The 12,679-nt window shown below is 44.2% G+C and overlaps 1 protein-coding gene across 9 annotated transcripts in view; it reads right to left on the reverse strand.

Annotated features, from left to right (window-relative positions):
• Nucleotides 1-12,350, reverse strand: part of WNK1 (WNK lysine deficient protein kinase 1) — a 100,689-nt gene extending 88,339 nt beyond the window's left edge. For 6 of the 9 annotated variants that reach the window (XM_039570890.1, XM_039570888.1, XM_039570889.1 and 3 more), the window contains exon 1: nt 10,758-12,349. In XM_039570890.1, coding sequence (XP_039426824.1) covers nt 10,758-11,531 — 774 coding nt within the window. In that variant the 5' untranslated portion in view covers nt 11,532-12,349. Of the gene's footprint in view, nt 1-10,757 lie in introns of all 9 variants that reach the window. The other 3 variants (XM_039570885.1, XM_039570882.1, XM_019288633.3) reach the window with 1 other exon arrangement.
• Between the last annotated feature and the right edge of the window lie 329 nt (nt 12,351-12,679).

Below are 12,679 nucleotides of genomic sequence, written 5' to 3' on the forward strand. Positions count from 1 at the left end.
ATTCAACTGTGTATCTTAGAAAACTGACCCAGAAAACCTTCTGGAGCACTTAGTCATCCACCCACTAACTAGGCCACAGATGCTGGTTTGGGATAGATGTCTCACTAGTTCCAAAAAAATTCTTTCAAACACTTAAATTATGGTCACAAAGTTTTTCAAAGACAAAATGTGCATGTTCACAATTTATTACAAAATGCTAAAAAAACCCACAACCAATAGCAACAAAATGCTCAACCTTACAGGCTGCTGGTCTTATGGGGCTCAAAGTTTGAATGCATCCATAAAATGATTTTACATGTTCATGAAAGTTACAAAAATATTTCATCTGTAAAGAAAACACAAACTGATACATGTCCACAGCAGGTAGCTTCTTCAATATGGTACTACTAATCTAAGACTACAAAGGGAACCATTTTGGCAAAAAAGCAGGCAAGAAATCCACAAACTTTAGTACAAGTATTTCACTGATACTTTCATGAACTAGCCATTCACAGCAATAGGACCTTTCAGAATCAATTAATTGTTTTAAACTTGCCTAGTCCTAAAACTTTGAAGTGTCATGTACATCCTAAGAAACAAGGTTTTTTGCTATTCCCCACTTTCGTCTTGTAAATGCTTTTCAACTCTCAAAGTTTGTTAGAAATAAAAACAACAAGCCAACAATAAAAGCAGATTTCAGACTTTCCAACACCAATAAATCAAACTTCAATTCTGCTAAATTTTCTGTGATTCGCCCAACCTTGAGAAGTAAGATTCCATGCTGGATGGGAGGAGGAACATCACTCTTTTTGAGCCACAGTCCCAAGATAAAATCAAGGCACCTGGCTATTTTTCCTACCTGAAGTGTTATCATTCACAGTTGGTCATGTTCAGTTGCACTGAAATGCTTGCAAGAAACCTGAGTATTAAAGACACTTTGTGACAGATCTTCAGGTACAGAACATAGACAATGCACTGGCGTGCTACAGCATTTAAGTCTTCAGCAGCAACCTTGAGGCTCTTCACTTTTTTTTTTGGTTCCTGAGGGTAAATACTGAACATCTCAGATATGTTCAGGCTTGTACAAAGAGATCAGCAAAAGAAATCATACCATCACCTTAACCGGCTCACAGTTGCCATCAAGAGGCAAAACATTTCAAATTCAAGCACCCTGTGTAATTCAGCACCACCCCTCCTGGCACAAAGAACGTAAAATACATTTCTGCTTTTGAGTCTGCAGAAAGAAGCTCAAACTGTACATAAAGGAAGTAGAGAAAGCCACAGGAAGAAAAAAAAAAAAATCATTCTAAAACTGAACTTCAAGTCTTATTTTTGTATCAGACATTTCTGTTGTTTCTCCCTTTTCAGCATACCCTTCCTGGCAAGCCAAATGACTGACTAAACCCCAAATCATGATAAATGCAAATAAAAAGCCTGCCCTCAAAGGCCATTCTGCATACTGTCTACCTCTACTTGTCTACATCCAGAAGGGGCAATATTTAAAAAAAATATCAAAAATATCAAAAATCAAAAAAATCAATCACTTCCCAGACTGTATTTTTTACAGTAGGATATTTATCTGAATGGACTCCTTCAAGAACTCTCTAACTCAAATGTGGCCTCACTTATGACATTTTCAATTTAAGGAGGACTCGTAGACCAAGTCCAAATTAGCTATAACAAAACAAAGCACATTAACATAGCATCTTGCATTTTTATATAGATAGATAACCTACATTTACCAAATGAAAGCATACCATAAGCAGCTGAATAAAGATCAAGACAAACCAAAAATAGTTCTATGTTGGAAAATATTTGTTAGAATAGAAGTCTCATTTAAAAGAGGCAGATTTGAAAACAGACATGGTAACATTTTGCAACATTTAAGCAAAACCTGCTAACAGTTCAGAAATTGCCATTAACAGATGCATACTGCATAAGCTCACACAGATTTGCAGATCCTTAAGATAATCAGCCTGGATTGCTGAAGCTTTTAATAGCAATATTTGGGGGTTATTGTTTGCATGTCATTAGTCTATCCCAGGATAGAAGCAGTCAAAATATATTCAGAGTGAGGTCACAAACTTGCCACCAACAATCAGCAAAGGAGAAGCAAGTCACAGGCTACCCTAAGGGAGGAAAATGTCCAAGGAAAACTGGGTAACCCCATCAAGTGAAAAGTTTTAAACTATCACGAGACTACATTAACTGGCCAAAAGCAGACAAAATGCACATGGCTGTTGGTATCAGTTTTGTACTATCTCCCACTTAGCTCAGCAAAGCTGTTTCACATTTGCCCCAATTACAGACAAAGAGATTGGTATTCCTACACTTTTCAAACTCTACTAAACAGTGGCACTAAACTCACAACTGCGTAATTGGGTTTTTCCGTCTTGACCTTTCTGCTTTCTGCCACCAGCCCCAAATGTGCTATCAGAACCCACTATCTTCAACTCCTGATGCAATGAAACTAGAAAGGGCTGAAACATGCAGATAAAAAGGATGCTCCACAACACCTAAATCGAAACAATGTAACTCCTACTTCATATAACAGGTCTAATAAAGCTTATTTCCCACACTGTCTGCTACCTTCCTATAGCAGGACAAGAGCAGTTCAATGGAGACCTATTGCAAGGTTCTATCAGGGACTGCTTGTTTAACAAAGGCAACAGGATCAGAACCACTCTGGACTATGGCTCCAAACACAACTTGTGATGTGGATGCTATCTGAGTCTCCAAAGCTTCCCCTTCATTTTAATCTTACCAGTAACATGTGAGGAGTCCTGCTAACCACCCACAAAAATCAGAAGACTTGAAATGCACCATAGTGATCCTGTCCTAAGAACAGACTCCAGAGAACTGCTGCCCATAGATTGCCAGTAGATGAACCAGGTGACTTCAGAACCATGTTCTGGGGCATACAGATCATGAAAAAAAATGGCACCACCTACATGAAAACACATTTACTCCAGTGTCATTGACACATCACGTTGAAAGCTCATAGATATTTTAGTTGCAAGGCCATAAAGTATACAGTATTCTTTCTAGAGGATTTCTAGTGTATAGGCAGCATTCCCAAAGATTCTCCTTAGACCTAAAATGACAAATTCAAACTTAGCAGTTTGTCTCTGAGTGATTTAGAATGAGCTATCATTGTAAAAACTGGTTGCTGCTTTAGATACATATTAATACTCACACAGCTTCTAGAAGGCTATGATATAACAACATAACACTACCAGTCCAATTTTTATCAGGCTGCCATTTCCTTTGCCAAAAAATCACCTGAGAGCATGTTAAATTATTTGTGAGCCAGGCAAAGTAACACAGTGCTGCTTGGAATTCCCCAAGGAAATTTTGAAGCACTTCAGAACAATGTGGGTATGTGCAATGCACCTGCCATCACCAGGTGAAAATTACAAGTGGGATGAGGTTCAGAAGTACACCTAAGAACTGAATCTGAATTTTGGTCACTGCATTCCATCTATTACTTTAGTCTGACTTTTTAGAAAAAGAATTTGCCAACACCTGTGATGAACTTGCTGCATGGATCTACTTTTAGGTTAAGAGGACAGCATAGCACAAAACACTATTAACACAAAGTTTATCCTCTGCAGCATGGAGTTAAGGAGTATTCTGTAGGTTGTGCCCACAAGACAAGACATGATCAAGCTCCCTCTCTCAAACATGACCTCAAATGAGGCACAGATTCAATCCTCATCACCTCTTCACTTCCCCCAGCTCAAGGGAATGAGGGCAACCAAAACCACACATTGAGAAGTGCTGGTATGACAATTTGTAAATATACTGAGGAAGCTGGAAATGAAGTAGAAAGAAGGATATCTGTAGTATCTCGACGAAAAACATTGTAACACTGTTTAAGGTTCAATACACCCCCTAAATGATTCTCAAAATCAGCTACAAGACAGCCCTTGGGAACGTAAGCAGCTTCCACAAAAACACTTATGAAGCCAGCATAAAAACCGAGTCTTGTTCATTTGGAAAAGAATTTAAACAACAGATTTGAAAAGATAAGCAGATGGTTCATGTTAGATAAAAGCCTTTGACTACTCCAAGAAGTCCATTTTCAGCATGACAAATCCTGCTATTTAGAACTCATATTTTTCCAAGCGTACTGGAAGAGTGTTTTTCCAAGGGTGGTGTACACATATCATGATCAAGTTAAAACTTCAGATAATGATACCATGGTTTTAAGAGTCAAAACCAGGAACTTCCTACCATCTGCTATTAAAAATTAACACCACCAACAACAAAAACAACAAAACCCACAAACATATGCTAAGTCAAGAGAAAGTCCTATGCCCAGCTGTAAATTTACGTGATATTTATTATCTTTCTTATAACTTAAAAGTTACATCCATTATGTACAGTGACAAACTAAACAGAGAAACACTCAACTTTTATTTCAACTCAACCATGATTTGAGTTACCAATTAGTAATCTCAAGAAAAGGATGGTAATCTTTACAGGAAATGCATGACAGGAAGCATCAAGGCTAGCAGTGCTTAGCACCAACTCTGTCACACGCAGTATGGAGAACCTGGGTGTCAGTCAGAGCTGTGATGTTTTAACAAGCTGCTGCATGAAACAGAACCAACAAAATGAGAAATAGCACATGTGGCCCAGAGGGATATTGCTAACCAAAAGGCATTGAAAACTGCACTGTACCGAGCACTGCATCCATGGAGACTACCACAGATCTATTACTGCTTGTTTTATTTATTACACTGCTAGACAGCTCTCAAAGGACTCTATACAGGATGTCTCCAGGGAGCTTTTATCAGGTGAGGGTTTTTTTCCCTTTCAAAGAAAGATTATAGACCTGGTACTTTTCCTCAGCCCTCAAAAGTTTTGTTATGAAGCTAAGTGTTTTAAACCACAACAGCCCAAAACAAATCTCATTTAAGAGATTTAATTCTGCACCTCTCAAACCCCCACAAAATGACAAATAAGAGCCTGTTTATTTCCATAAGAAACGCTGCATTTTCAGAATGTACTTATCCGATTATATTACCTCACAACCAGCCAGTTACAAATTGAACCACAGCCATCTCCAAAAGTGATATCCCTTTGAGGTAAGATTATTTTCCTCAGTAGAGGTCTCCTAACAGCTGCAGCTCCAGAATGTACTTCAAAAGCTCCCTTCTCTCTTTCAGGGTCACCTTTGTCAAATCTGAGGGAGCCTGACCACTGTTTATACTTCTGCAGGTAATTAGTCTGGCTCCTTTCCCATGTCATTTATCAAGTTGTCAATTGTATCAATTACAGCACAAACACTCAAGAATATGGCTGGGGTTTCATCTTTAGCTAATGGAGAAACTTTCACATCAGAGATTTGAAGCCAGTAAGTATCAGTAATTTGTTCTGCCCTACGACAAAAAAACCAGCAAAAATTTAGACTTCACTGCACAAAATTTCAAGTTCCCTGCATATGCACACTTGGAAATTCAGCATCCTGAAAGCGCTATAAGCCCATTGTACACTTACAGCTTCACAGATTTTACTTTCAGCATTTTGGAATTTGTAGAGCTGAAAACAGAAGAGATAATAAGGACAGCATAATGTTGACAGATCGTCACATACCTTGATTAATCTACATTTGTGACAAAGACATCTGGCCCAGAAGCAGTCACAAACAGGAGGCACACTGCTGCTCCAGCCACATACAAGTACACTCACAAACTAGTAAAGCATTATAAACACTGATGTGAAGTACAGGGTAGGCATAGGAGCCAGCATACTGCATTAGACTTGGACTTGATCTTCCAGTAAAAGTTTCAGAAAATGTATTTTTAAATAATCAGAATTAAACCACAGTCAGAGCTTTCAAAGAATGCATATTTGTTTCAGGATGTTGACTATTTCTCCAGAACTAACTCATTTTCCAACAGTGCTTGACAGATGAATTCCAGGTCCACACTCCTCTCAGCTTCCTCTCACTGCAGAAAGGTCTAGATCTGGTTTTCTGTTTTGCTTTAATGTAGCTACATGATTATGCATCAGAGCCAGCATCTTTGCAGTCAGGACTCCTAGTGAGCAATATGCAACCAGCTTTTTAAAAAGGGGAAAAACAAAAAAACTACAGGATGCCACAGTTATGTGACACAAGACCTTTTTTGGTTGTCAGACTCGAATGTGCAGCTTCTGAAACATTCTCAGCTCAGCCAGTCCAGAAAGAAAAGAGAATTTTAAGAATTACACATTGACTTCAGCAAGCTGATATTTATCATGATGAGTCTGCAGTGGAGTCTGTACTCCAGAGTATAGAAACTGCATTCCATTGTTGTCTGCTGGCCTAAAAATCACTATTAAATACAGCTTTAAGACTACAAGATAAAGATAGGCATCATTAAATCTGAAGTGTCACTAAAGTGAAGCTATACATCACACCCAAGCAACTTCCTGCACTGTGAGTTTTAAGTTAACATTGTTAGACTCAGAAAAATTCTGACAGATGGAAATATTATTTAGTACCTTGCTGTTTCCTGCTACAAAGTGTCAGTTGCATTATCATTTTTACCAGAGTGCACTACAGAATCTCATGGCTCACATTTAGTTCTGGCCTTATGCTTGTTCCCAGCTGGTTTTTCATTGCTACTGCCTATGTAAGAAAAATCCATTTGTAAGCTGGAGTGCTTGCACACTATGCTTGGTTTGTAGTTAGGCATCTGCCACAGAACTGCACACATGTAACCTACACGAATTTATTACTCAAATGATTTATAACTAAAGGTAACCAAAGTCACAGCCATCTTTCCCTCAAAGTAGTAACGAGTACAACAAACTTCTTGCACCACTTTCACCTGCCCAACTCATTTCTTACCCCTGGAGACTCTGTGTTGCTTAGGGAGAGCCCTCCAGTTCCTTTTTTATCCTTCAGCAGCTCACGTGTTAAGCAGAATAACCTGACACCACACTGAAGCCAGAGTAGGAACGGCAAAGCAACATATCAGCAAGAAGATGCATTCATGGACCGTGTGTGCTGACTGACCAACCCCCCCTTTCTGTCAAAGAACACAAGGGACAGGAGGGACACAGCTCATACCAGACAAGCAGTGCTGTTGTCCAATGCAAATACCTTCATAATAACAGCTCATAAATCACGCTTCCTCTTTGAGAGAGCACATTGCCCAAATGAAAGGTAAGTCTTCAAATGCCTGACAAATACACAGTTCAAAAGAGCCCAATTGACCTCCACATCATCAAGCACATTCATATTTGAAAAGTTACTGATCTAAAATAACCCAGAGCAATAATTCTATATAGAAGATTTTGCAGTCCAGCAAGTGACTGCACCACTCTGTACTGTTCTGTAAATCAGCAGTTAAATTACAGTCTTGATTTAAAACCACTCACACAGGGACTCAGAGGGATGGCAAAACAGCACTAAGATTTGGCTTTTGCAGCCAACTATGTGACTTGATACTTCTGGCATAAGAGTATTTGCAAACTTAAAGCATCAGGAGAAGGCATCACATTTTAGCCACAACGTTACCTGAACTGTACAGAGGTGACAAACTCACTGCTCAAACATAATTTACAAAGACCACTTTTGTAAACTTCTACCTATTTAAAAACCCTTTAATTAGTAACCCTAACTACTATTTCAGTCCATTTATGAGATGTGCTAATGACAACAGTAGGAGGCACACTTGACTCAGAATAACTAGAGTTGAGATGAATATATACAAGAAGAATAAAAGTATTTGAAGGCTAACACTACACTAACAATTTCCTTGCAGCAACTGAAGCCGAGCACTGGCACAAAGCAGTTGCTCCTGAGCTCTCCACAGCTTCACTACACTCATAGCGAGGCAGGCACTTCACATTTAAACACCTGCACATGATATTTTAAAGTAGGTTCAGTTACAATTTGCTTCACATAGACAGGTCACGAAGTAAAGTAGGATAGACCATCAGTCAAACCCATCTGTGTTGTGTTTTTGTTACATTCGGCAAAATTGACTCATCTTCCACAGATCCAGAAAAAATAAAGAGTCTTGGCCAGGACCTTGGCTTGCTGGAGATACTAAGAACACCAGTAGGTCACCCAGTGAATTTCAGCTCTTCCCCCTTCTACTTCCTCCACAGTTCAATATATCAAGCAGAAGGGGCAATTCAATTACCAGGCAATTCAAGAGCCTTGAGGACATGGAGCAATATCCTCCACAGTTTCACCAACTTGGGAACACAAGCTGCATTTCATAAATAGCATCCAAACTTCCTTTGAAAGGAAGCACATTCATAGTCTCAGGTTTTGGTCTTTATTGCTACAGAGCACATACATAAAAATTAGCCATAGTTCCATTATTCAGAATTAAAAAGTCATTCTGCCAGACACTACCACAAATCTTCAGCAGTGCTGTTTAGAAGACTCTACAGAGGTGGGACACCTCCGATGCCTACACTTGCTAGCAGGAATAGAGAAAAAACTCTGCTATTGCTGAGGAACATTATTTCAAAATAATTAAAGGTAACCATCAGTTAGTTGTGGTTACTGTAATACAGCATGGAAGAAAATCGTTCACATTTCCCTAATAAAATAATTATGCTTTGAAGGTTCACCAATCCTCAAACCATGGCATTCTGGAAAAACAATGACATCTAAGTTTCAGTCATCTTTGTGAATGCAGATTTCATTTTGATACAAATCATGCATAACAAAGATCAACCTGGCAACAACTACATTTTCCTATACAGGAGGATATACCCACTCTGTCAATAAATACCAAGTTCCTCCTTTTCTTTCTAGTCACAAACAATAACACAGGACTTAATCTTAAAATACTCTACTAGCTGTAGAGTCTAGTTCCTCCAGAAAATACTTCTAACAGCTATAAAATTCCCATTCCTGTTCTAAACTTGTCACTTTGTACTGTCTCCTTGTGAGAGGAAAGCTACAGCCTTTGGAATCAGGCTTAACTTAACCCACAAGGCCCTCCTGCAATGCAGTTTCCCTCCGAGCAAAACATCAAGTATTTCTCCCTTGCAAATACTTCCATTCATGCTTTTTGCAAACTGTCACTTTCAATACTACTCATAAAATTCATCAATCAATTGAAAGCCCAGCAACATGCCCTTTAAAAATGAGCTTCTTTATTAAATTCCTTCAAAGGTGGTCCTTCTTCAGACAGTTTGTCCACATGGTACTGCTGATGATTAAGACACTTCAAGAGGCAGCATTAGTGAACAGCAACTGATGCCAAGCTGACATTAGTTTCTGATCAGTAAGTGTGAAGATTAAAACAGTCTTCAGAGATTAAAGTCACAGAACTTGAAAATTGAAAATACTAAAATTTCAAATAAAAGCCGTATAATTTGGACGAGTTATTAATCTCCTCACAGTTCAAATTATACAAGTAAAGCTTCAGCAGAGCCCAGCACTTGATCATTTCACTTTTAATTTAAAATCAATGCTGAAACAGACCACCACAGCAAGAATGTAGCTAGCTTGGAGGAGCAGGGCGTGCTTAAGGGTCACAAAGAAAACTGGAAGCTTTCTTCCACAGTTAGTAAGCACAGAAGAATGGCAATAACGTAATGAACAGAGATACTGGTAGAATGCTTGAGCAACCATCCAAAAGCAAATATGAACACAAATTAAGAAATCATTTAATAAATTCCCTCAGCTTGACTGGAACAGATATACAATCGCTTTTGAGAAAGTTCTGGTACAGTTACTGCACTCAATCATTTGTGAGCCACTCACCGCTTAAAAACCCTATAAAGAGTTTTGGGATTTTCACCCAATGCTCTTTTGCATGCCCTAAATTGGATGGGAACACAAACAATAATAAAGATGTACTACATGAGGCTGCCTACGAATTGCACCAAAACCCAACACTAAAAAACACTAAACCTATTAACTTAACGCCGAGGCTTTGAAAACAAACCAGCACACCAGGTATTTGTTCCTGGTACTCCAAGCTCTTCCCACTTCTTTTCAGGTTGTTGCACAGCAACCTGCGTGTGTTATACAAGCTCTGACTCGAAGGGAACCAAGGGTGTTCTTGCTATCCTTACACTGGGCTCCTACAGAACTCTGGCTCTGCTCAGCCCACAAACTTGATACAAGAGCAGTGTCTTAGTCCAGTTTAATCCACCAGTCATCTAGAAAGGCTAAACATCAGGGCGTTTTTTCAAGCTTCAGAAAGAAGGTAATTTCTTTCCTTGTCCCTGTTAACAAGTATGAACCCTGGAAGTTGGAATGAAAAATACAGCTTTGCAAAAGTAAATGGTGTGATAACTCTAGAATATACACATAATGTAGTGTATGTATCCCACAAGAATCCACTGCCAGCTACCTACGAAACGTCTGTGAAATTAATGTTTCCACATTTTTTCTTAAGAAAAACACCTAAACAAATTCTGAAACATTAAGGGTAGCTCAAGTCGACACCCACTTACACATTTTCCCTCGGCCTCCCTGAAGCTGCACACAAGTGATTTTACAATCCTCCAAGCTACCTTTTGGAGGCGTAAAATGCAAGACACTATAGAAAACAGAACTCCAGCACGTTTTGTGATGATAAAGCTAAAAAACTCTTTGGAAAGCACAGTATTTAAAATAATTAAGGCAAACAGACTCTACGGAAAGGATGCACCTTTCTTCCAAAGGACTGCCTCAGGTAAGGTCTGCAGTTCCTTCCGAATTAAGCAGACCTCGAGCTGATGGGTTTTACACCCCTCAAGCACAATGACTAGCACCTGGGAGAGTGACTGTGCTGTGATAATTCACTTTTTTTATTTATTTGTTTTACCTGTAGCTCACACCACGCAACTTCCACAGTGGTTTCAGTATCCAGTCCTTTATACACAGTTTTGAAAGAGCCTCTTCCAATCTCGATGTCAAACTTCAGGAAGCGGCCATCCGGGGAGATGCCCACTGCCTTGGTCTCAAGCTCCTCGATGTCTTCCTGCTGTGTTCTCCGCTCCTCAAATTCCCGGCTGGCAGCTGACAGACTGCCAGCGGCACTGGTAGGGGGTAGCGCAGTTGCCTCGTCCCCCTCCTCCTCCTCCTTGGGCAGCAGCGGGGCGGCATCCTTGGCGGCTGGGGGCTCCTCAGCAGACTGTCCTTCCAGGGGGAGAGGGGCGGGCGGCGGCGGCCGCGAGTCGGCCTCGGCGACGGTGACAGGGGTGTAAGGGGTCCGGCCGGCACCCTCGGGAGGGAACACCAAGGGGGCTGCGCTCCCTCCCGAGACAGGGGCCGAGGGCGCTGCGGGCTGCAAGCTGGGCAGCTCCAAGGCCGTGGCGTTGGAGTCGCAGATCACGCTCCGGCGGAAGAAGCGGTGCTCAGTGGCTGCCGCCCCTCGGCTGTCCTTGTCCATGGTGTGGCGGCGGCGCCGGTACTCCTCACTGCGGCCTCCGTTCCCCGGTCCGCCGCCCGCTCCACCGGCGCCGGAGGCTCCGTGCTCGGCGGCTCCCAGCTTGTCTCCGACGGAGCTGTCCGAGCTGGAACCGTTCTTGGGCGGCGGCGGCGGCGGCACCAGGAAGCGCGGCCCCGGGGGGCCGTTGCCTGCGGCGTCCCCCGACATGGTGCTCCGGGGGAGCGCGGCTGCGGCGAGGCGGCGGCGGGAGGCGAGCGAAGGGCCGGTCACTGAGCGGGGAGCGCGCCCGGCCGCGGCTGCCGTTGCAGCTGCAACAGAGGGTCCCAAGGGCTCCTCGCGGCGGAGCTGGGAGGCTGGGCCGGCGGGGTGGATCCCCGGTCAGCGTCTGCATCCATCCTGCAGCGGGGAGCCGGGCAGCGGGGCCGACATGGAGCACCGGGAGCGGACACGGGGCGCTGGGATGGAGTTGGGGGGCGACGAGGGAAGGGAAAGCCCGAGCACCGGGGAGGCCCCCGAGCGGGGAGACGCCGGTACCTCGCCCGGCTGCAGTTACCCCCGGCAATGGAGTGCGAGCGGGGCCGGCCCGGGTGCGGGGAGGGGAAGGGGCCGGGACGCGAGGAGGGAGCGGGGCGCAGGCCCGCACGCCAAGAAAGCCGCCGCGCTCAGTCACTCGCTCCGAGCGGCAGAGGCCCGGGCAGGCCCAGGGCAGGGAAAGGGGTCCCGGGGGCTCAGCCCCGCCTCACCGGGGCGCCCATGGCGGCCGCGGCCTCTCCACCGCCCGGCAGGCGCAGCCACCGCCCGCGCGGCCGGGCCGCGCTCTCTCCAACAGCCGCGGCCGCCTCGCGAGGAGCCGGAAACCTTCCTCCTCCTCCTCCTTCTTCTTCTTCTTCTCCTCCTGCTACTGCTCCTGCTGCCCGCGGCCCACAGCCGCCTCTCACCGGGGCCGCCGCCAAGCCGAGTCCGGGTGGCGCCCGGCGGGCAGGACCGAGCGCGGCCGCCCGGCGACGCCTCCGCGCTAAATGGCGACGGCGGGAGCCCGAACCGACACACGGTACAGGGGAGAGGAGGGGCCGCGCCGCCGGCCACGCCCCGCCAGGGCCCGGGCCGCGCATCGTCCCCTCCCCCCGCCGCCGAGGGGAGGTGGCCGCTCCCGCCGCGCGCGGGGCACCATGGGAGCGGTAGTTTCCAGCGGCCGGGCCGCGCCGGCGGAGCCGCCCGTGGATTCCCCCGGGATGGGAGGAAGGAAGGGAGCGAGGAAGGAGGATCCCAGCGTGCGTCCTGGGGGCCAGGGGACCGATGTGCTGTGGGGGACAGCTGCGCGGCCGCCCCTTCGTCCACCTGCCCGGCGGGTCAAA

The sequence above is a fragment of the Corvus cornix genome, chromosome 1A, assembly GCF_000738735.6.
Source record: "Corvus cornix cornix isolate S_Up_H32 chromosome 1A, ASM73873v5, whole genome shotgun sequence".
NCBI classification, from domain to species: domain Eukaryota; kingdom Metazoa; phylum Chordata; class Aves; order Passeriformes; family Corvidae; genus Corvus; species Corvus cornix.